The sequence below is a fragment of the Mauremys mutica genome, chromosome 15 (assembly GCF_020497125.1).
Source record: "Mauremys mutica isolate MM-2020 ecotype Southern chromosome 15, ASM2049712v1, whole genome shotgun sequence".
Classification (NCBI taxonomy): Eukaryota; Metazoa; Chordata; order Testudines; family Geoemydidae; genus Mauremys; species Mauremys mutica.
This window is the reverse complement of record NC_059086.1, coordinates 5,003,561-5,028,833: the sequence shown is the minus strand read 5'-3', so window position 1 is coordinate 5,028,833 and position 25,273 is coordinate 5,003,561. Positions and strand designations below refer to the sequence as shown.

General features: G+C 42.8%; 1 protein-coding gene across 1 annotated transcript in view; it reads left to right on the top strand.

Moving 5' to 3' along the window:
* ARHGAP35 (Rho GTPase activating protein 35) overlaps positions 1–25,273 on the top strand; it is a 105,885-nt gene that overhangs the window by 51,993 nt on the left and 28,619 nt on the right. Inside the window, exon 3 of the mRNA XM_044988680.1 lies at positions 344–488. Within this exon, the coding sequence (XP_044844615.1) occupies positions 344–488 (145 nt within the window). The remainder of the gene's footprint in view (positions 1–343; positions 489–25,273) is intronic.

The window sequence follows — 25,273 nt, the reverse complement described above, 5'->3', positions numbered from 1 at the left end:
TGACTGTATCTAGAAACTGGTTGGAAGCCTGTGCAGTTCTAGAGCACAGATGTAATGTGCTACGTACGCAGAACAACACTAAACAAATGGGCAGCCACAGTCTGAACTAGCGGAAGTTTCCAAGTGGTTTAGGGTATGTATACACTGCAATTAGATACCATTGCTGGCCTATGCCAGCTGACTAGGACTCACGGGGCTCAAGCTTATGGGGCTGTTTAATTGCAACCCATAGATATTTGGGCTTGGGCGTGACCCTCTCACCTCTCAGGGTCCTAGAGTTTATAATCCTATGTATTTTGTGGTATTTTTCTTGTTATTAATTCAAGGACATTCTCTTCTACAGAAACCAAAGCCAAAGCCTCGGCCGTCCATCACAAAGACTCCGTGGGAAAGTAATTATTTTGGGGTGCCTTTGTCCACTGTAGTGACTCCAGAAAAGCCTATTCCCATCTTTATCGAGCGATGTATTGAATACATTGAAGCAACAGGTAAGAATTTCTCTTGGGGCAAGCATCAATGAGTAAACGGTCTGCTGGGAGCTTGGTACAAAAGTCATATAGTTTGTTCGGAAGTCCAGGATCATATTACCCTTGATGGAGAGAGAGTTATGAAAATGTTTGTATGCATATACTTTTTTACATATTGGAAGACTGGAATTACATTTTCCTTAAGCTTCCTGCATTTAACCCTTTAAGTAAGCCAGGTTGCACTACACTCTTTTGGAAATAAATGAAATAGGTATTATATTAGAATCTGTATTACAAGCAATCTGATAGGTTAAATTGAAATGATTGTCTTTACAATACAGTATTAGGCTGTGAACTTGAATTCCCATTCCTTGCAATTTCAGCTTCCCTGATTTGTATAGGTAATTGACAAATCATTTGTATTTCATGAGATTAGAAAATGAGATAATTTGCTTTGTTGGGATAAAGCTGAACTTTATTTTGGTGCCAGTGTGGGCTTGGGTTTGTGCCTCAATCATACTACACTGAAATTGCATGCAGATACTGTAGAACCGTGTACTTTGCTGTTTTGTGTCAACAAAAAATAGCTTCTTTAATTTCATTTTGTTTGGCAAATATATTAAGGTTTGTAATGCACTGAAGATGTAAAGAGCCATTCTTGTGATTTCAGAAGTTTGCCAAATACTAGCCACAGAACTAAATGTGATAGAGAGTAATATGAAAATACCACTCCCCCTCCATCAACAACGTCAAGGAGTGGTGTCCTAATGAGAAACCCAAACCCAACATCCCCAGTGTTGTCATTCTCTTCATGGCATTGGCCCCTAATTTGATGTGTTTCATGTTGTGCGTGGCTAGGAAAATCTGATTATATACTGAGTTTAATTTTCTGTCTGGCTCCGGGAGAGAGAAGGATGAGGTGTTCTGTCTTCCCCCTTAGAGATCCAGAGTGGAAGGGCATCAGGAAGGTTGTGTCTTTTTTACTTTGTTCATCCTCTCCCTGGATCACACCCCTACTGTTGCTGCTGGTCCCTGCCTTATAGCATAGTGAAAATGACATTACTTTGGCCCACTTCACTCTGCTACTGTGAACTGCTGTGAGCAGCAGTGACATAGATTAAGGGTATATCTGCACTACAGCTGCTGCAGTTGTGCTGCTGTAGCGCCATAGTGTAGACATTTCCTACATCAATGTACTTAACCCACCTCACTGTGAGGCAGTAGCTAGATTGACAGAAGAATCCTTCCATTGACCTAGTCGCATCTACACTGGAGGTTAAGTTGACCTAACTGTGGTGCTCAGGGCATGACATTTTTCACATTCCTGAGATATGTAGCTAGGTCAACCTAAGTTTTAGGTGCATATTGAACCTCCGGCCTCTACTGTTCTTGGACTGTTATTCAGGGTGGTAGGTGGGGGATCAGTGAGAAGGGAGGAAGAGAAAACATTCACCTTTTACAGCTCTGAGTCTGCCATAGGCATAAGGAATGGCATGACCTGCCAGTTAGCAACCTGTTGTCATGTCAGCTGAACACTGATGTGCGTGATAAAGAAGACAGAACAGTAGTGGGGCAGTAGTGGAAGGAACTATTGTTCAAGCATAACTTAAAATTGATTTTAAAATAACTCCTTTTCCCATCCTTCAGTATTAGTGAGTGTTCTTATTTGGCTTTTCCCTTCCCTGTGTTAATACAATAGGCCCTGAGATTATTCCTGATTCTAACACTTGATATCAAATTCTAGGGCTAGAGAATTCCCATACCTAGTTCTAGTTCCATTTCTGGGGGAGTGACTTCTAAACCCTTCAACACTGCAATAGGGCTGCATGGAAACATGCATTATTTTGGGCCTACTTGTAAATTTCCCTGTTTGCTTGTTCTGCACCTGAAGTGCGATGCAAGGATTTAATTTTGGAAGTTTGTTTAGTGGTTAGAGATTATCCTTGAATTCTGCAGCTAGGGTTGAATTGTACTGAAAGTCATCACAAGATTCAGTTCTGCCATAACTTCTGTGTCAAAATTCCTTAAGTGGAAACGAATTCTAGATGCCCTAACTATAGCTGGATGATTTACTTCATTCTGTTTGAAATACACTCTGTGTGTGTGTGTGTGTGTGTGTGTGTGTGTGTGTGTGTGTGTATTTTTGATCCTTTCCCCCGCCTCTTGTTTTTACGTGCTGCTTTCAAAGCCTTGATAACATTTGAGGTGGGAGGTGCTCTTAGTCTCTAGTAATGCAAATTCTTCTGCAGTAATAGCTATGCTCAAGATTACAGGCTTACAGTAATGTGTTAGTAGCCCAACACAGTCAGGTTGCAGATTACAGTCTCTTTACGTCTGGATTTATTCCCTCTAATCCAAGTGTAATCAGTAATGATTAAGTATCATTAAGTGTGGACGGACTGCCTCAGCCTGCTATTAACCCTGATAGCAACATCTGGAGTTGAGTGATGGCGTTAACACTCTCACTATTTGAAACTTCATGACAAGGGGGAAAATACACGGACTTTTAATCATTCAAGGTCTGGGTCAAATGAAGCCTAGACAACAATCCAACAAGTCAATTTTAAAGCGTGATATACTGACTTAGTTCCAATTAAATAACTATTCAGTGTAAGTCTGTATGCTATATTTGAAAATTCTTCTTTAGACAAATGCTTTCTTCTGTTTGATCTAGTTGTTAAACGCCAGCAAAGCTTTGCTGGGATGCTAAAGGAAGTAAATCTTTGGTGTCCTATCCCCACCTTCTCAAAAGTCATACAACAGTGTAATGTGTACAGACAAAATAAAGCTAGTGACGTGTATATTAGGTTTCAGACTTCATTTAAAATTGTCTCGAATATACAGAACCTGCTTTTAGAACAGAGTTGTAGGTAGCACTCCTGTAGCTTTTACTGGTCCCTTCCATTATGCTGTTCTTTTGTTAAAGATCTTGGGGTTTGACGCAATGTGTAGATGGAACTTAATATTCAGCTACCCTTCTGTATCCTCTTCGGACACTGAGTTTGTAATGCTCTGATGAACTGGGAGGTGAAGACCTGACATAGATATTGAAAATCCAGTTGCTGATATTTCATTTTCACTGATTTTTCTCGGGTAGGTTTGATTTATGAGTTTATCCCTTAATCCGTATTGGGCTTCAGAGTTGTCGTAATACCTAAACTACCTTCTCTGAAGAACAGCTTTTTGCTAGACACAATTGCATTTTGGTCCCCATCTGTTCTAATTTTTTTCACAGTGGTGATATGGCTCCTCAGACCTGTGTGGTATTTAAATCGTTGTCAGGATTCAGCTGTTGGAGTCTTTGCTTTGACCAATGGAAGATTTTCTCTTACTTGGTGATATGTCAGTTTAGCTTGAGTGAATTGCCATTTTCTCCTGAAGATCTTTGATCCTACAGCTGTGGCCTTGAATGGCCATTTTCTCTTGGGGGCTCTAAATTTTTCTACATATGTTTCAGCTTTGTTCCCTTATGGCTCATATGAGGGAAGAAAGGGGACAGCATCTTTGTTGCTTTGATGGTATAATTCAGGCATTTGCAGCACTGGTGGCCAAGACATCTGTAAAGACACAATAATTTATTTTTCTAAACAGAGCTAAATTCACATAGTTGTGTTGCCTGCTGAACACCCAAAAGAGCAGGACATTCCTGAAGAGATTCTCCAGTCTGAAACCTGAAGTATTCTGCATGATCAGAATTTCCTAGGTTGCAGCTTATCTGTGTGTTTGTATGGGGGAACATCTTTTGTCATTGCAGTCCAGCTCCGTCCACTTAAAGTTCATGAGGGAAAAGATATTCTCTTCTTGAAACACTTTATAAAACATGCCTTCTGTCTGTGGCATGTACCTATTAATTCCCCTATCAGTGATACAAGTTCTAACATTTTTAATTTATTCACCATACCATATCTCTGACAGCTTGTTTATGCTGCAGAGAAATGCAGAAATTAAAAGGAAAAAATTACCTGTGGAGGAGTGGTCAGTCATTTCAGTTACAAATGATTGAGTTCTTTTGTTGTTTGTTGTTGTTCTTACTTTAGTATTGCAGTAGTGCCTACTAGTTCCAAACAGCAATCAAGGTCCCACTGTGCTTGGCACTGTACACATGTATAACAGAGATGGTCCTTGTCCCCAAAAGCTTACAATGTAAGTCCTTTAGTGTAGACAGATTTTAAAAGTTGCTACACAATTTGCTTTGGCTTGGCTGAAAACTTGTTGCTTATCTTTCTGGGAAGAGGTAACTGCTCTTGACCTACCTGACTATTTTAATCTACCAGAGTAACTGAAAAACCCAGGCTCCATCTCTTCCCAGTCACCATACACCTGTGATCAGAGAGCTAAGTCAACACATTCAGACTAATGTTCATCACCTCCCCATCTGCCTTCTCTCCCCAGAATAGCAACTCAGTTCTGTTCTGTTTAGCGTCTTCTCTCCTTACCCCAGAGGCAGCTCAGTTCTCTTTGCTTCCATTCCATGTGGCCCCTCTCTTTCACCATTCCCTCTGATTGATGTCACTCATTCTGCCCCAGCCTCATCCATGGCCTCTTTTTGGCAGGTAGGAAACCTGACATATTTATTTGCCCAGATATTACTTCTGCTTTTCCTGAGCTTCTGGGTACTGGTTTAGTTAAATTGGTGCAAGCTTGTGTGCACATGTTCTGGTTTCAGTTTAAGAATGTCTACACAAAACAACTCTCAGGAATGGTACAGGTAAACTTAGTCCTGCCTCAGTGCAGGGGGCTGGACTTGATGACCTTCATTTGTGATTCTAAACTTGCACTGTCTACACTCAAACTTACACTAGCAAACTAAATCAGTTAAAAAAACACACCTTCAGTTAAATTGGTGCAACCCTGTGTGTGTAGAGTAGAGTATTTTACTCCTTGGGTATGTTGGACTGGGTTTTTATGTGCACAGCTACACTGATGTATCAGAGTATAAATTGGTTTAATTTTTGTATATTTGCTTTAGGGGTAATCAATATGTCATATTTACTGGCAGTTACGGCTTATTTTCATGTGTGTTTAAATATGCACATTACTTTAATTGTAATGGAAGTTTCTTTTGGAAAAGCCAGTAGCTTTAATTTCCTGAATAGTGGTCTGAAGTTGGCTTGATATAAAAGGAAATGCCTTGCTTAAGGAGTTATACGTTCCCCATTTGCTAATCATTTAATACACTGGGGGAATGGGTTATACTGTTCTCTCAACTGGCAGATCAAGCACGTGCAGTCAGTTGTCTCAGCACGTACAGGCTCCTGTAGATGAGTCTGAGATTTTTTGACCATCAAAATACAAAGCCTGTTATCTGGTCTTTCTCCATGGGCTAACATGAACTAAGTGCGGTGCAGAGGCTTGTAAAAGGTCTCGAGTTGTAAAATTAAACATATGTACTTAAAGGGGAAGTTGGCTTTGCATGGTAAGAGATATAGTGGGGGTGAGTGGTGGCTAGTTAATCAGAACTCCACTAAATGATTGATAATTGCCGTATATACTTGATCATAAGCTGGTTTGTTTATAAGCCGACTCTCCCCCCCCCAGATGGATAAGTAAAAATAGAAATTTTTTATGACTCATTCATAAGCTGACCCTATAATTCAGGGGTCAGCAAACTTTGGCTCCCGGGCTATGAGGATAAGTCGCTGGCGGGCTTATGGTTGTTTGGGGCCGAGATGGTTTGTTTACCTCGAGTGTCTGCAGGCACAGAGGTAAACCTAAGTAAACAAAGTTTCCCAGCGTGCCAGCTGCTTGCCCTGGCAGGCCGGGACAGCAACTGGTGGGGAAATTTTTTTTGGGGGGAGAAGCTGGGGGTCAGGGGAGTAACCCCTGTGACCACACTCTCCCCATCCCATCCCTTCCCACCTTATCTGGGGAGGGCCAGGGAAGGATGTCTCTGGCCTGGCTGGAGCTGCTCCGGCAGGCTGGGCAGCACGGCAACAGTCTGCTCCAGCGGGTCAGACTGGGCGGCGCAGCCGCAGCATGTTCCAGCGGGCTGGGTCGGGCAGCACGGTTGCAGTGTGCTCCGGCAGGCCAGACTGGGCAGCGCGGCCACAGCCAGCTCGGGGGGGGGCGGAGGAGGGGGGGCGAGCGGCATGGCTGCAGCCTGTCAGTCCGGGAGCTGCAGCTGCTTCAGGGGCTGGGGGGAGAGCTGCGTGGCCAGAAGTGGAGAGACTCTGGCCCCGCCTCTTCTCTTCTGGCTGTGCTGCCTCTCCTTGCTCCCTCTGTTGGGGGGAGGGGCTGTGTCCCACCGCTCCCTCTCTATACTCATTCATAAGCCGACCTCCTTCACTGGTGCTTCCCTTTTTTACGAAAAAAGTTTGGCTTATGAATGAGTATATACGGTATCTCAATATCAGGTCTCATAAATGTGTTCTAATATGTGAAGGGAGGACAACCCCAAGTTCTTGGTTTTCTGAGAAATATGGCAATGAGCTTGTATTAACTGTATGTAACTAGTTCTCACCAAACTCAGAAGACCCCAAAAGGTATAGTTCTCTTTCCCCTGTTTATACCTCTCTTTGTGGTGTGTACAAAAACATGCAGTAGTCATTGATTTACTAATCATCAAAGATTTGTTCCAAAGAATATTCTCTTGTATAGAGTTGATAGGAAGGGCCCTTAATGTTTTGGTAAGAGTTTGGAAAGGTGATTCTTTGTTCTGCTTGAATTAGTGAAAAGTGAGGGTGAAGGCCAATAGATTGTTGCTAGTAGAGGTCCAGGGCTGCATGAGGAAGGCAAGCGGGGACTAAATGGTGTAGGGGGTTGGTAATAGGATATAGTCTTTCCCCTCTGGGTCACTAGTTCAAATCAAACCAGTATCAGTAGGGACTGAAAGTTAGCATCTGACAGCTGTTCATTGGCCTGTCTGAAAGGAGCTCTGGTGGTCCTAGAAAACAGAGTATATATCCCCTTTTGTGAATGAGTGCTGCAGTCGAAACTGACAAATAGCCCACTAACTAACATTATTTGGACTCAAAACAGGTGGGGTTTTGTTTTTGTTTTTTAAAACTGAAGTCGACATTCACAAGAGGCATCAGAGAGAAGTTCTGAACATTAATACAGATCTTTTAAGCCTCAACAATTGGACAGTGTTGATTTTTTTTGAAGTAAACATGGTATTCTGCTAGCAGATTAGTGCTTACAATAGAGAGAAATATCTTAGTGCTTCACAAGTATTTTTAAGGCTCTAATTGCTGTGCTAGGTTTTTATCTTAAAGCCGTCTTTGCTTCAGCAGCCTAAAGATGAATAAAATGCAAAGTGGTGTAGTAGTTTTTCTTCCTAATATCATGCCAAAGGTTCTGAATGCTGATTCTTCTACTTACATTTTGCACGTCTTCTTTTGGCTGCTGCCAAAACATAAATTATTTTCTTTTGAACATGTAACTAAAGTGTAATATTCCGCAAGTAGTAGCATTTTCAGGCATAGACCATCCAGCAGTTTTGTAATACAATCCTGTCGAGCTTCCGTTTTGTCAGAAGTAATCCTGTTCTAGAATTTAGGACTGCCTTCAGATTAACTCTAATCTCTGGCTGTTGCATTCTGGTAGAACTGCATAATATAAGGCCATTTTTCTCTGGAACACTTTGAGTGTAACTTCTGTTTATACTATTCAGTGGGAAGGAAGAGCTTTGAATGAGACCTTTTTCAGAATAGGGACTATAAAATTCTTCCTTCAGGAATGTTGGAATATAGCAATAGGAAGCCAGATCATGTTCCATCCTGCTATCATTGTACTATGCTTCCTTATGAATAGATTGCTTCTTATATACGCTTGCTCTTTTCTCTGAGCCTTTTGAGTAATCCATTTGCAGCCATTCTGTGTGAGAGATTGGTTTGTACTCTGAAATGGCCGGAGCGTAGAAAACAGTCCTCTAAAATTCTGTCTGCAGACATTTTTAATATTGTGAAAACACAATAGTCTGTCCCTCACAATAGAAAAACCTTTTTCTTCAGTGTACTAATGAGATGTTAGGCTTTCAGTCTGTCAGTGGAAATCACACCATCAGATAGAGCAAGTTCGTTGGCGTAGCTGAAATGAGGTATCCCATTAGCACCGCTTGCTGTAGCATCAGCGGGTCAGGGAAGGTTTAACCACCAGTTAACGCACACATCCACTTCTCAGAATCCTGCACAAAGGAAATTGGCTGACAAGGATCTACATTTCATGGCCGCTGCCTAACCAGTAGGTAGTTCCATGCCTTGCATGAACATCTGACTTCCTTGGCAAAAGGAGAGATGAGTATCTTCAGTTAGAGCTGTTGCATATATTGCAGCATTGGTGTTAGAAAAACTGTCTGTAATGATGTCCACCCTAGCATGGATTTGCAAAACACTTTTCACAACTATTAGAACTTCCACATTACCTTTCTAGGAATCAGTTCAGATGTACTATGTGAAGCATGGAATCATGCTTACGCTGTGCTGCACTGTAATAGACACAGAGGTGTGTGTATCTACTTGTTGGTTTAGATCTTTGTTATATTACATTACCTGATATGGCATTACTAATACAGTTCCACAGCAAGCTCTGAAGCCCTGTTCACACTGCAACTAAACCAGCTTAAGCTAAAATGTCCATTGTTGCTGTCTCAGGCTATTTCTCTAGCAGGGTTTGAACACAGGTGCAAAATTTTTTTTATTAAAAAAAAATTGTGAGATGACATGATCTCATCATGTTGACCATTCAGTGATAAATCATGTGTTTTTTCTTGTAGCATGTTCAAAGTTCATAATGCATCAGAGCTGCAACTAGTCCTCACTGGGTCTTCCCCCTGTGTTACAAATAGCTAGCGGAATGATTTTACGTGCAAGGCTGCTTCTATCAGATGAATGCACCTGCTTTACATCTTTAGCTATAATGTATTCAGACAGTACTGTATAAATAGCTATCAGGGCAAGGTTTTTGTTAGTGCATCTGTAGCTCATTCTGCCCCAGTGGGATGAATAATACTCTGCAGTTAGCAGTCAGAATTCTCCCTCAAATAATGGAGTATTGTTAATCTTTTTCTTAGTTTGGTAGATCAGTTAGAGGCTGAGAGCCCTTTGGGCAGACCAAGTACTGGTTGGTTGGTTGTGTTGATGGTGTGCAGTGCCCTTTGTCATGTTTCTGACACCCTTTATGATGGATATGCTGAGAGTGCAGGTCTAACCTGCTCCAAAACAGGCAGAATCAGCACGTACAATAGATCTCTAGCTGGTGTGTTAGAAGAGGGATTTTGTTCTGTATCTGAAGTGGAATTGCAGTGATCAGCCATTGATAATCTCCAAAATGAAACCTAAATGGTGTCATCTCACCTGAAGATGCTTTAAATCAGTGGGGTTGACAATTGGTTTATTTGTTTTGTTTTTTTTGGGTTTTTTTGCTATGAAAATCTGTTCATTTGTTTTACCTTTCATGGTATAACACTAAACGCCATTTGAAAGATTAGCTTGCTTCAGGGTATTTCTCTGGCCCTGATTTGGCAGGGATTTGAGAACATAAATATATATATTTTATATTGGACATTATGATGTATGTTTCCAGCAGGTCTTGAACTCATTCTCCTGGTGATCACATGCTTCTGTTTTGATTAACTCTATAGCATGAGCAAGGGGAATCCATGTTTTATCAGTTTCTAGTGTAATTGAAGGTTTTGTGGGTTTTTTTTGTTTGAGGGCTCATAACTTTTTCATCAGTGTTTGCTCTGAGTTTTAACTTCATGTACAAGAGCCTTTTCCTAGAGGAGCCTTAATCTGTATAGTAGAGGCAAAATAATTGTAATGAGGAAAATAGTTAGCAAGTTAGCCAAAAGGGAGAAAAAACTTGTGAATTTAGGGAGGTAGGAAGGCCAAGGGTTCAATTCTGTTAATGTTTGGCAACTTGGCCACTCTGTGCCTTTATTAGCTCAGCTTTAACACTGTTTGTTTAACCAAAAAAACCCCCAAAAACAAACAAAAAAACCCACAGAAAGCAAAACAAAACCCTAGAACTTAATTGAAAACTAGAAGTAATGCAGTTAGCTCTGGTATCCTGGAAGGTAGGCTGTATTGCTTTTTTTAATCTAACAGCCATGAGCTCTTGACAAATGAAATTGCATTATGTTGGTTTCTCTCTGTCAAAAGCCTAAATCCAATTCACTAGTTACAAGCTTGCCCTGTGTATGTGTTGATCCTCCAAACTTCACTCCTCATCAGTTCATCTCTGCAGCATTAATAATTGAAGTAATGTGACTAACTGCGGAAGTTCAAACAGAATATAGATTCTTTTTATCCCTTATAGCAATGGTGGGTGAAACTGGATAATATCTGTGAACTATTTTAATATTTAATTTTAGCCAGGTTGATCCTGATGTCTTAAAATAAATCCCTGCATGTTTGTCCCCCCCTAGGAAAACTAGTCTGTGAACCTTGGATCTAAAACTAAAGATCAGATTTTCTAAGTGAAGTAACTTCTCTTTTACCTACAGTAAAAAAGAGTAAAGCTTCCAGGTTGCTTGCTATGTGGGCTAAAGTAATCACTTCTGCATACTCTCTTGCCATCCCAAGTCCTGCATAAGGGTGATACTGTCTGGAGTTTCACCTTGTAGTATTTCACATGTGGCATTCAATGATTACTTGTTGAAACAATTAATTTCCCAGTGGTTAGCTCAATGTTTAATAACCTAAAGGTCTTAGCAGCAATGCTGCTGATGTAGCTTTGATATTTTTAAATACAAGAGGTCCTTGTGGGGGAGGGAATATCAGTAGATGTTCTTGTTAGTGCAACATTGCAAGAGGGTGAATCTTCAGCATAACTCCCTGGATGAAAGATCCATCAGCATTACCTATATCTAAAGGAAAAACTGCCTCAAGCTATAGCATTGGGACTAGAGAGAGATGAAGAGTATCTCCATTACCTGGAAATATTCTTTCAGGGAGAACATTAAAACCTGCAGCTGTGGATTCATGGCTGCGTTAGATCAGATTGTATGCGTCATTGAAAGTTCACATGTCAGCCTCAGCTCTTTGGTTGCAATTGAAAGCTCTAAATAAAAACGGACTTTTGATTTTGTATGGATGGTTGTGACCTCCACCACTGTTTGCTAGGCTGACTGAATAAATGAGCAGAGTGCTTTGTGTGGAAGAACACATTTAAATTTTAACATTTAATTTGTGATGGTATCGTCAGGAAGGCAACTTCTCGTTAGATCAAGAGACCTTTAGAAAACAGATTCTCAGTGATTATTCTGGGAGACATATGTATTTTATGATAAGCAGAACTGCAGAAAAATGTCTTTCAAAAGTGGGGAATCTTACAATATATCCCTTTGGAATTTGTATATGTTATCCTAGCCCTGATGACTGTTTATTGCTGGATGTGACAAAGTGGGAATTTTCTGTAATATTTTTATTACACCTGTGTATGCCTCAGTTTCCCTTATCTTTTGCATGTTACCGGGAGAGAGAGAGGCCAGGACTGTTTGCTCTCAGAGCAGGCTGGGAGACATAGATACGAGGTTACTTAGCTCTCTGAGCCTGAATGGGTTGTTAAAAAGGTCAGACCGAGGCTGACCCTATATCAGTGGAAAATCTAAGATGGCAAATCCAGTCACCAGGACATTGATGCCTAGCAACCAAGGACCAAGAGAAAGATGGAGTTCCCCAACTTTCAGCAGAAAAGCTGAGCAAAATCTCCTAGCTTGAGAATAAAGACCAGGGAAGATGTGAGGTGGGGAACAAGAGTTGCCTGCTACAGCGAGTCATGGGCTCTCACTTAGGAACTGACAAGGAGGTGAGATGGAGAGAGATGGACTATGAATATGAGGGTTTCACTACAGCTTGGCTGGGGGCTCTTGGCTAACCAGAATGGTCTAGGCCTTAAACTTCATTTCTCTATGCTAACATAAGGACTTCCTATGTTGTGTGCCAGTTGACTAATAAACCCTACTGTTTTGACAATACCATTTGAGTGTCACTGCAAATGCTTGGTGAGGTGCATTGATCCCTGAAGAATGTATAAGTCTCCACCACGAGTATGTCTCAGGTGGACTTACTGAACAGAGCTCCTGGTGTGAAGCAGGAGTGGTGAAACAGCAGAGATCAGCCTCAGGAGTCAATGAGGCCATGTGGCCTATCCTGTAGGAAGAGAGAATCCCCTTGGGGGTTTGGCATACTGAAGGGGTTCCTCTAAGAGACTGTTCCAGAGCTGGGGGCGTAGCACTGATACTGTGGATCCGTGACCTTGATGTCTTAAAGATAGTCTCCACTTTGAGACCCAGCTGGTCACATCTCATCCTCTATGGTTTGATTTGCATTTGCAGGTAGGTTTCAGCATTAGATAATTGATTCATATTTAGCCAAGCAGATGTGGCATGTGTTAGTGCAGTATTTCTAGTCTCTAAAGCTCACTTCTCCCTTCCTTTCCCCAGGTGTAGGTGGAATTTTGGAATTTGTCCTTACATGTTGTAATACCTGTGTGAGGAATGAGACTGTTATAACTTCAGAGCCATATCTTTTCCGGTTATTGTCCTTGCAAGCTCGTTGGGGCTTTGTCTGTCTATAAGGTACCATGTGCATTTATACCACTACTGAAATGTCATCCCTCTCCACCTTTTTATTTTCCTCTTGGGAGCCTGTATTTTGTACCATAGTAAGGAGGAGTGAGATCCTTATAAACATAACAAATCTTTTCTGTTGGAATCCATGACTTCTCTTCCTTCGTGGGTTGAGAGTACCATGGTTCTGGTACTAGAAGGGGTACTTACAACAGCATATATTTATTTATAACGTAGGAAGCAGAGAGTTATTTTAGATAAAATTCACCTAAAATTTATGACTTTAACAGCTGTTTGGTGCCTTATTGTCGTATTTTAGTAGGTGGAATGAAATAAACGCAGACAGGTATCAGGGACTGGATTATTTTTTGCTGAATGGTAAACTTGTTCCTGGCAATATCAACATGGAGGAAGATGTAGTCCCTGCCGCAAGGAGTTTATAACTTACTTTATTAACTAAGATTGTATCTAATAATGTAAAGACTTGGACTCTCTAGTACTTTAACATTTGCCATTTACATCTGTTACCCGTCATCTTTTACTTGCATTCTCTTGACCCTTCAGTAAAATCTGTTTTGCACCCCATCCTTTATTGCATAGAATTCTGTGATGTAAAGAATGGGTTTCTCAGTGCTGAAAATAGAGCTCAGCAGTGATCCTGGACTATACAATCAAAGCTGGTCTCCATTCAGCATTTAAAGACGGAAAATCATTTTGAAATCTGCATTTTAAGAGCTTTATGTACACAGCATGTTCAGACGAGATGCAGACTGATTGTCATGTGGTATAGCAAAATATTGTCTTGAATTCAGATTTTCTATCCGTCTTTGCTGCCCACATGGTTGATTTGTGGGTGATCCCAATTGGTGGAAATCAGGTTCTAGAAGAGTGCTACGAAAACTCTCTAGTAATATCTTAAAAAAAAAAAAAGTGGGGGAGTTTTATGACCAGATACCTGAGTTTAAGCTGTTTTTTCTGACTATTTTCTCCTGTTGTGGTAATTTTCTAGTCCTGTTCTCAGCCATTAATTTATTCCTGAAACATTGGCTTCAGTACCTTTCACACGTTCACTTTGGCCAGTTGGCTCCTAGGCTTCAGCATACAAACCAATACCCCGATATAACACGAATTCGGATATAATTGGGGGGGAGGGATAGCTCAGTGGTTTGAGCATTGGCCTGCTAAACCCAGGGTTGTGAGTTCAATCCTTGAGGAGGCCATTTAGGGAACTGGGGTAAAAATCTGTCTGGGGATTGGTCCTTGTAAACGGGTTGGACTCACCCCTGCGGCGCCTCCTGATGGTTGCTCTCCAAATTTGCTCTGTTCAGCCCTGGAGCACCCTCTGCAGGCTGGTGATCCCCCTGTTCGTAGGCCCCCATGTCCCTCCCTGGACCCGGTGCCCCTTTCTCTGGGGTGCTGCCCCCTGGCAATAACCCCCGACTCTCTGGGTCTCCTCTCCTTAGGGAACCCTCACCCTCTATCCCTACCTTGCCTCAGTGTATGGCTACTGCCAGTCATTGTCTAGCCCCACATTCTGGGGCAGACTGCAGTCTCAGCCAACTCATCCCTGGCAAGGAGGGTTTGGACCTGCTGCTTTGTCCTAACCTTAAGTTGCCCTCTGCAACCTCCCAGTACCTTCTGCCCTCTGCTAGGCCGCAGCCTGGGGCTTTCCAGGCCAGAGCTCCCCAGCTCCTCAGCCTGTCCCCAGCCCTGCTTCACCCTAGGTACCTTATCTTGTCTACCAAGCAGCTAGGCCCATCTCTCTCTATCACCAGAGAGAGAGTCTGTCTGGGCTCCTAGCTTCCCTGCCTTTTATAAGGCCCTGCTCCTCAGTTTGGGGCGTGGCCCCAGCTGCAGCCACTTCCCTAATCAGCTCAGCCCTGTCAGGCCACTTTTTAAACCCCTTAATACCCCGGAGCAGGGGTCCACCCTGCTACAGTCCTGCTTTGAGCAGAGGGTTGGACTAGATGACCTTCTGAGGTCCCTTCCAACCCTAATCTTCTATGATTCTATGATAATGCAGTAAAGCAGTGCTCCGGGGGGGCAGGGCTGCGCACTCTGGCAGATCAAAGCAAGTTCAATATAACACGGTTTCACCTATAATGCGGTAAGATTTTTTTGGCTCCCAAGGACAGCGTTATATCGGGGTAGAGGTGTAGTTGAGACATGTGCCAAGTATGTATGCCCCTTCGTCCGCATCGTATCTTCTTCTCTTGTTCTTGTTTTAACTTAGACTGTAAATTCTTCAGATTGGAGATTCCCATTTTTATTTTCTATACTTCATACATCATGTTGGTGTAGCTCAGCATATATCTAAGTTCTCTATAAGCTGTGCGGCTGTGCAGCAGCCTATTTAGCGCTGCACAGGCACTCAAGGGACCCACCTGTCCATGATCTACCGTGGCCAGGGGAGGGGCGGCCCGAACCCAGCCCTGGCCTTGACCAGCCGGGGTGAGTGGCACCCTCCCCTACCCCGAACCCAGCATTGGCCCAGACCTGCTGTGGCACCCCACCCCGGGCCCAGACCTGCCGTGGCAAGGGGAGGGGCGCCTATCCTGTGGCCCCAGCCCTGGAGCTGCCGCAGCAGGCAGAGAGCTGGGGGGAGTCCCCTCTCCCCGCAGTAGCCCTGGAGCACCCCAAACCCCTCATCCCTGGCCCCACCCTAGAGCCTGCAAAACCAGCCAGAGCTCTCGCCCCCTGCTCCCCAAACCTCTGCCCCAGCCCGGAGCCCCTCATCCTTGGCCCCACACTGGAGCCCTCACCCCAACCCTCTGCCCAGCCTTGAGCCCCTTCCCATACTCTGAACCTCCCCACCCCCACTCATGTGCGGAATGAATTTTGTTTTGTGCACCAATATGAAAGTGATGTGTCTCACATCACCTCCATATTGGTGCACATAAAATTCATTCTGCACATGGGCGGGAAAAATTAGAGGGAACGCTGCAGTATATACATAGCAATCAACGGGTGCACCTGAACCTGTGTTGGAGCTTGAGCTGCTACAAAATCAATTGTGGGATCCTGAGGAGCCTAAACCATTGCAAAATGTCTGTAATAAATGGGAGGTGGTGGACACTGTTGAGGTCTTATTCTAGTAGAGTGGTGGTGGTGTCTGAAAAAGTTGGAAACTGCTGTTTTAAGCTACCAGTCATCAATTTTAGGGAACTTTCTTCTGACATTTGTCTCCCCCCGAACCCTATGTCCTGCAAGAAGCGTTTGCTTGCCTCTGACAACAAGCAGAGCCTCTCCTGGCGCTGAAATTCTAGCAGCCATTTAAAGAGCTTAGTAGTCAATGAAGCAGTTTGAACAATGATTTGAAAGTGGTTTTGTGTGAATAAGAAATACATGATAAATGAATGATTCATGGCAATCCAGACAAAACCTCTCCTCTAATGATAGTGTTGGGCTGGGTTTGGCAGCAGCCCACCAAATCAACTGTATTGTTTTAGATCAAAACACTGAGATCTATCATTTGTAGAGATGAGAAATTTACATATCTGGTTTGCTCTGTGCAGTCCTTTATTTCACTAAACAGATCTCTTTCGGCCTCTGGAGAGCTCAGTGAATGAAACTTGCACTTGAGGTCTCAGTAATGTGTCATTCTTTTGACAGGTAATTGGGTTAGATCTGAATGGCTCTGTGGCCATGGGACAGTCACCATGCTAATATCCTACTGCGGTTACCACTGTTTTCCCACATAGAGGACTTTTTGACTTTGCACAGCTACAGAATGAAATATTTCAAATAAATGACAATTTTTTGACTTCATCCTCCTACATCAGTGTCACGGAGTGTGGGGGAGTCAGGCCCTGCACCCCCGGCCTCCCTGCCGATTCACCAGGACTCTCAGCCAGCCAGTAAAGCAGAAGGTTTATTTAGACGACAGGAACACAGTCCAACACAGGTCTTGCAGGCACAGATAACCGGATCCCCCCTTTTCAGGTCCATCCTGGGGGGCCTCCCAGCCCCCTCGGGGATCAGAGCCCGGTCTCTCTGCCTCCCCTCTGTTCTCCAGCCAACTCCAATCTGCCCAGCCCCCCGCTGGTCCCTCCTCTCTGCTCAGCTTCTTTTCCAGGCTAGGAGGTCACCTGACCCCTTTGTCTCCAACACCTTTAAGCCAGCACCTTTGCAGGGAGGGGCCGGGCCATCAGTTGCTAGGAGACAGAGTGTCAGGCATTTGGCTGCATGGCCTTTTTGCTGCTAGATACTTAGGAACTGTCCCCAGCCCCCAGTGCGAACAGTCCCACTTCGTCACAATCAGTGATTCTCAAACTTTTTCACAGGTGACTCCTTTCACGTAGCAAGCTTCTGAGTCCGACACCCACCCCCCAATCAATTAAAAATGTGTTTTTATATATTTAGCACCCTTATAAATGCTGGAGGCAAAGCAGGGTTTGGGGTGGAAGCTGACAGCTCGCAACCCCCTATGTAAGAACCTTTCGACTCCCTAAGGGGTCCTGACCCCCAATTTGAGAACCACTGCCCTACATTTAAAATGTTTCCTCCATTTCTGGATGATGGAAACATGATTTTGCTTAAATGTGAAGACTGATGCATTCATTTAAATATTTCAGAGGGGTAGCCATGTTAGTCTCCTCTATAAGTAAAAACAACGAGGAGTCCTTGTGGCACCTTAGAGACTAACAAATTTATTTGGGCATAAGCTTTTGTGGGCTATAACCCACTTCATCAGAAGTGTGGAGTGAAAAATACAGTAAGCAGGTATAAATACACAGCACATGAAAAGATGGGAATTGCCTTACCAAGTGGGGGGTCAGTGCTAACGAGGCCAATTCAGTTAGGGTGGATGTCAACTGTTGGGAATGGGCTACAAGAAGGGGTGAATGGGTGCCTGCTCCCAAGTTTGAGATTTGTGTTGTCCGAGGCAGCTAGGAAAGCATGGAGCCAGGGAGAGGGGAGGTTGATGAAGGGAGGGAGGTACACAGATGGCTGTATCTTCCCAGGAAAGGCACAACAACCAGTAGCAAGTTTGCATAAATAAAGATGCAAATTTCTTTTGTAGGTTTTAGTAACTGATTCTACGTTTTAAACTCTGGCCTAATGGAGCCTGAATAGATGACTAGTTCTGAGGAAAGGTGTGCATACTTCTAGGTCGATGACAGATGGCCATTGTAACTGTCTGTTAGAGATTTCACTCAGTTTACTGTACAGTGATTATTTAGGAAGTTTAAAATCAAGACTACTGCTTGATCAGAGTGACAATGGTAGTTCAGGAAGCATGAAGTTAAATACCAAACAAGGCAAGGCTTTGAGCCAGTAAATGTTTCAGTGAATACTCTCACAGTGGGGGTCTTGTGATAACATCAGGGCTACGGAGATTTGTCTTCAGTGAATCTCTTCAGTGTTGTTCAGTGTCAGAGCTTATTCTGAAAGACTGCTAATTCATTACAGTCCTGTTGATACTGGCCAGAAAAAATTAACCCTTCTAGTGAGCAGTGGCTTTTAAAAACATTTTTCTTGCTTGAAAATTGCTAACAGGTTTTGACAATCAGTGCACCCAAGCAAGGTTAATTCCTTCTTGTACTGATTCGGTGAGAGGAAAAATATGAAAAGAAATTCTTTAAAAATCACTGACACTAAAATGACTCCTTAATTATGCATGTCAATTACTACAGGGCAGAGTTAAGATTGTTTGGATGTCTTAACTGCATTTCTTGCACCTTACAGTAACATATTCGGATTTCTTTTAAGTATAACCTTAACTTTGAATTTCCTGGGTTTATAATGCCTGATTCTAGGATAATTACAGCAGCTTTGTCATATTTTTTACCTTTAAATTATTGATAATACTCTCTGCCTTAATGTATAATTAGATATTATATACAGTTTAAAATCTCTAGTTTCATTCCAAGCAATGCAGGTTGTTTCTAGTGTATTTAATGTAGCCAAAACCTGCTGCAGTTCTTCTCAAACGGATTAAAAATAATGTCCACCACCATGTATAGGGAGTGAAGTGTTCTATGAACCATCTAGGAGAGTGCTAACTAGTACAATTCCTCTGTCTATGTGCTGGAAGTGAAGAGGGAATTAAACAAGCTGTTAGCTTCCTCAGACATTTCTTAACATGAGATCCTTTATCCAGCACGGTCCTTTTCAAATGCATAAAAACATAGAAAGATTAATGTAGATTCTAAGGAGATCTGTACACAAAGCTCAAAAAGATGTCACTTTACCGTCACTTTGACACATCATGAAAAAATGTTGCTAAATCCGTTTTGAGACAATTCTGCAGATTATAGTGTTGCAGCAGCAAATTGGGGTTGAGGTAGAACTTTCATTCTAAACCTCCATTTACAGGCACTTGGGGGTTTGTTGTTGTTTGTTGGTTGTTTTTTGAAAACTGACTCATCAGACTGATATTTCCCATGTTAGTTCTCGGTTTAACACATGGATTTTTTTCAAGTGTGTGTAAAATGTTTGCTGAAATTCCCCTCCGTTTTCTTTGTGTTCAGGTAATTCAAAATGTTCATTAAAACTTCAGATTTGCTATGAGCATAGTCTTCCATGAGGAAAAGTGCCTATAACATCCTTGAAGAATTGTCATTTATAAATCAAATTGTGGATTAGAGTAATGGATATTCTCTTTTTAGCTTTTTCTAAGTGTGTGTGTATAAATCTTCTGTATATAGAGTTTTTTCAACCTGGTATACCTTGGATCATACAAAGAGCACATAACTTGGCTAGGAAATGCTCTTATGAAACGGGAATTGTGAATATCTGTATCTGCATTTTGTTTTAAATTCAGGAGAACCGATTTAAGGGTCTCCTCTGTGTATACCCATGTCTCAGTTAAACAAGCATCCCATGTAAACGGTTTATACAGTACTGAATTTTATCGCTCATTTAATTTGGCTGAAGCCTGATTACAATTAATGTACATTTTATTAGTGCATAAAACAGATTAGCTTGTAATTTAAAATATAAAATTAGTAAAATGAACATAGCCAGTGCATTTCTGGCCCTTTCCTGATTCATTGAAACATGCTGAAAATTAAGCCGCAAGCAAATTGTGACTTTTAACTGCCACATTAACACTTGTAATTGTCATTGACAGTGTTTTAGGCTGAAAATCACCACAACAAAGTGGATTGAGCAATTAGTTGTCCTGTTAAGTGACAAAACACTTACTCTGTTCAGTGAGAGAAAAATCAGTTATTTGCGGATTGACATATTAAAATTGGCTTTCTTGTTATCCATGCCTTGTTAGGAAAATAGGAATTGCCAGATTGGATCAGAGCCATGATCCATCTAGTCCAGTGTCCTGTCTCTGACAGTGCTTACCACCACATGTTCAGAAGATAGAGCAAGAATCTACACAGTGGGCAGATAGTGGGTAATCTGCACCCCATTAAGGTCCCATCCTAATCCCTCATTGTCAAATTGGTTTAATCTCTGAAGCATGAGATTTTATATCCCTTCCAATACTTCATGTTACCATTAACTAAGGATATTCTTGTTATCCATACAAGTGTTCAATTCACCTTTTGATCTTGCTAATTCTTGGCCTTGGCGATGCCCTTTGGCAATGAGTTCCACGGCTTTATCATGCATTATTTTTAATATTAATTATGCATTTTTTGTTTGTTTTTATCAAAAAGGTTAGCAGGGATTGGGCAGCTAATACAGTGAACATCGGTGTCAGTGGCATGAGATCTGAGGCTAAAATAGGGAAAGAATGAGTTAAGGATTATGTAGGTCTTGTCTACATTAGAAAATTAGGTCAACCCAGCTACGTGGCTCAGGGGTTTGAAAAATCCACAACCCTGGGTGACATAGTTAAGTTGACCTAAATCCCCTTGTTGACAATGGCAGTTCAATGGACGAATTCTTCTTTCGACCTAGCTATCCCCTCTTAGGGATGTGGATTATCTCTGCTGATGGAAGAACTACCTGGCATAGGTAGTGTCTACACTGAGGCTACATCTACACTACCGCCTATGTTGGCAAAATGTATGTTGCTTGGGGCATAAATATTCCATCCCCCTGAAGTTACATCGACATAAGCGCTAGTGTGCACAGTGCTATGTTGGCGGCAGAGCTTCTTCCACCGACATAGTTTATGCTGCTCACGGGGTTGGTTTTTTTATGCCACTGGGAGAGCTCTCTCCCATCCACAAAGTGTCTTCACCACACGCGCTGCAGCGGTGCCACTGCAGCACTGTAAGTCTAGACGTGCCCTGAGTGTTACAGTGGTGTAGCTGTGCTGCTGAAGCAAAGTAAGTGAAGACAAGCCCTGAGACAAATTAGATGTCTTCAGGTTGGCACCTTAGAATACTTAAGGAACTGGCTGAAGAGATCTTTGAGGCATTAGTGATTATCTTTGAGATCTCATGGAGGACAGGAGAGATTTTAGAGGACTGGAAAAGGGCAAATATAATACTTACCTATAAAAAGGGAAATAAGGACAGCCCACAGAATTATAGGCCAATCAACTTAATTTTGGCACTTGGAAAGAAATAGAAGTAAAAATCAAGCAATCAGTTTGTAAGCACCTAGAACATAGTAACAGTCAGCATGGATTTGTCAAGACCAAATCAAGTCAAACTAACCCACTTGTCCCCAAACTGGGACGCGCTTCCCTAGGCAACTACAGAGGAACGTCTGGAGGGGCGCAGCGGGGCCTGGGCCAGCCCCCATGAGGGGGTGGGGTGGGAGCATCGCCCGACTCTACTTTGACCCCTGCCCCAGTTGTGGCCATGGCCCGGCCGCAACTCTGCTTGGGGGTGGGGCGGTAAGTGGGAGAGGAAGCACAGACACGTTCTATTACTGGTAAGGGGGGTGTGAGGGGAAAAGTTTGAGGACCATGGAACTAACCTAATATCCTCCTTTGACAGGGTAACAAGCCTTGTGGATGGGGGGAAGCAGCAGCACCTAGAGGCTACAATTGAGATTGAAGGAACCCCATAATATGTATTAGTACATTGCCAGGCACAGCAGGATTCAGCCTGGTAGTTGTCTTTAGGTGTACTCACAATGTAAATAACAATTGTGGTGGTAATTGTACATACACATATGAAGAGATGATCCATTATTAGTAACCGTTATCCTTCCTTAATGCGTACGAAGGCATGCATCCGACGAAGTGGGTATTCACCCACGAAAGCTCATGCTCCAAAACGTCTGTTAGTCTATAAGGTGCCACAGGACTTTTTGCTGCTTTTACAGATCCAGACTTACACGGCTACCCCTCTGATACAAAGGAAAAGGTAGTTTTGGGTATTGGAGAGGTTAAACATTTGATGCGTCCGTATCTTGTATTGTGCCAAAGATGACCAGGATTTTCAGACAGTATTTCACACTGTCAGCATTGGTAACTTTTTAAGAAACCATTTTCTGAAATTTTCCTGTAATTGCCAAAACCTTATAAACATAAAATGTCTGTCAGGTTTTGGAATAATAGAACTGAATTTGGAATCATAGAGCTGAGACCTAGTAAGAAGGTAACGGAAACCAAAAGACCAAACTAAGACAGGCAGATGATTTTATATAGATTCATAGATTCTAGGACTGGAAGGGACCTCGAGAGGTCATCGAGCCCAGTCCCCTGCCCTATCTGTCTTCAAATTTCAGGATTGCATAATCCAGTTCGTTCTCTTAAAATGGGACCAAATTCATCCTTTGTGTAATTCCATTTATTTTAGTGGAGTTACAGCAGGAATGAATTTAGTCCATAGTCTCTGTTCACAGCAATGGCCTTTCTATGGGTGTACAGAATTCTGGGATGAATAACAGAGGAAATGGTAGGAGGGCTCAACAGTTGTGTTGTCACTAGCCAGATTACACGTTTTAATACAATAACCATGTCTTGGCAACATTGTACTGCCTATGATTGCTCAGTCTGTGCTAGAATTCAGCAGCAACTTATTAACGGAATCCTAAAGTACTACTTCACACTCTTCCAAGAGAGTGCTACTTAGAGAGAATACAGTAACTTTCATGCCATAGTCTCAGGTTTGTTTGCTAAATTTAATCTAATTTTTAGTGTTCACCATTGTAGAGATCAAAGTGTATTAGAAGGAGGCCTATTTTTTTTTAATTTAGAGGAAAATGGTCTTGTGGTAAAGCCTCTTGATTGGGACTTGGCAAACCTGTGTTCAGTATGAAACCCTACCAGACTTCCTGTGTGATCTGAAGAAAATCACTTAATCTCTCTGGGGTCAGTTCCCAATTTGTAAAACGTTGATAATAGGTCCTTTGTTTGTAAGCTCTTGGGGGCAGGGACTGCCTCGTACTTTATACAGCACTCATCACAACCTTGGTCTCAGTTGGGGCCTCTAAGGTAATACCATAATACAAATAAATAAAATTTAGGGTAGTTCCACTCTGGCAGTCAGTTTGCCTTTTAATAGATAATGTATAAGTGATTGAACTAGCAAAATTTATAAACTGTTGTTGCATTATTTCTAATGGTGGTGAAAAAAGGTATTAAAATACATAGTTCCTTTCAGTATTCTGCATTTTAATGAGCTTATTAGTGGTGCCTCTTTTGAAAAAAATATTGAAATATAATTTGGGATAAAACATGGGATTAAGCTGAGTTGAAAAACGTCAGTAATGTTGACATAGCATGTAGCATTTTTTCTGTGGTTTTAAGGTATGGTTTAAATGATACTTTGAGATATGCTCGTGTGTAATTAAGAAAAGATCAAATTAGCTTTAATATAATAGGAAAAATTCCTAACAGTGAGATCTAATAATTTGTGGAATATTCTCCCATGAGATATGATCAATGTTCCATCACTTGTGGAAACCTCACTGTAGACAGGAGCAAGCCTGCTTTGGTCTCAGAGCATTTCACTGTATGCAGCTATGAAATCCTTGATGTGATAAGCCAGTTTCTATGGAGACCAGTATTTGGAATAGATCAAAGGGTCTCAAACTGTGGTCCGTGGATCACCACTGGTCCACAAGCTCTATTCAGGTGGTCTGCAGATAGTTTCCTCTAAGGTGTGCGCCTGGGCGGCCGCACGTGAGAGAATGAAGGGCCACGCGCTAATTAGTGGAGCCGCTCAGGCGTGGCTCCACTAATTAGGTGCCCGGACCCTGGAGAAGACTCACATGTAAGATGAGGTGGTGGCCTTGGGGGCAGTGGGATGAGAAGACAGGGTGGGTGGAATTTGGGATGTGCAGGTCTGCGGCGGCCAGAGAAAGAGGCGACTTTCCCCAGGTCCAGGGCTGCGGCTGCCAGGGAGACACCCCCCCTCCTTCCCAGCCCCAGCTCGGTCTGCTGTGGCAGAGGAGAGGAGGAGAGACCCCCCCCCACCTTCCCAGCCCTAGCTCGGGGGTTGTCGCAGCAGGGGAGAGAGGGCACATCCATTGCATTAGAAAGATAAGACTACTGATATTAAAATGTGAGTTGTGTGCTTCTATTTGTAGAACAAAAAAAGTTTATTAAATTTTTTTATATAGCGCTTTTATCCAAAGCACTTTACAAAGTTAGCTAACTGTACAAACAACATTTGGAAAGATCATTAAGTGGTCTGCCGAGACCCTCAGCAATTTTCAAGTAGTCTGCGAAAAAAAAAGTTAATTCCTTGAGTAGATGCAGCTGTGTATTCCACTTAGGCGTGTGTGGAGAATTTTGCTTAGCAGGGGCAGCATTCCTGCCTCATGGCCATAGCCCTAGTACCCGTTTCGTGTTAGCGTTAGTTAAGTGTTGACCTGGTGATGCTCTCACTGGGATTTTTAAACATTGTTTGGTATGTGGAGGGGCAGTTCATAACAGCAGTCCAACATGCAGCGCTTGCTGTGCTTGGGCAAGGCTGAGAGTGCTGGCGTTTCACCCTCTGGAGCCGACGCCTCTCTGAAGAGAGGGAGGAGCCATTCTCCATTGAGTGCACTGAGGAAAAGGTCACAGAAGACCAATCAAGACTGTGATAAGCCAATGTCTTTGGAGACCAGTATTTGGAATACATAATACTACAGTAGAACCTCAAAGATACGAACCCCAGAGTTTTAAAAAAATTTCAAGTACTGTACTGTGCCTGTTTTGCATCTTAAAGGTAGGCACATCTGGGCTGCCTGTGCCCACCTGACCCCCAGCCCCACTCGCAGGGCAGCCACTTACTACAAGACGCTGGGGCTGCCAGCCCAAGGCGGCTGGTGCTGAGCCAGCAGAGCAGGAGCAGCACTGGGGTCTGTGCAGCTTTCCCCCCTCCAGCCCCCAGGAAGAGGACACACTGTTTTTACCCCCCGTCTCCCAGCCAGGAGGGGCACATGCTGTTTACACACACCCACACCCACCGCTGGAGGGGGACAAGCTTGCCAACTCAAG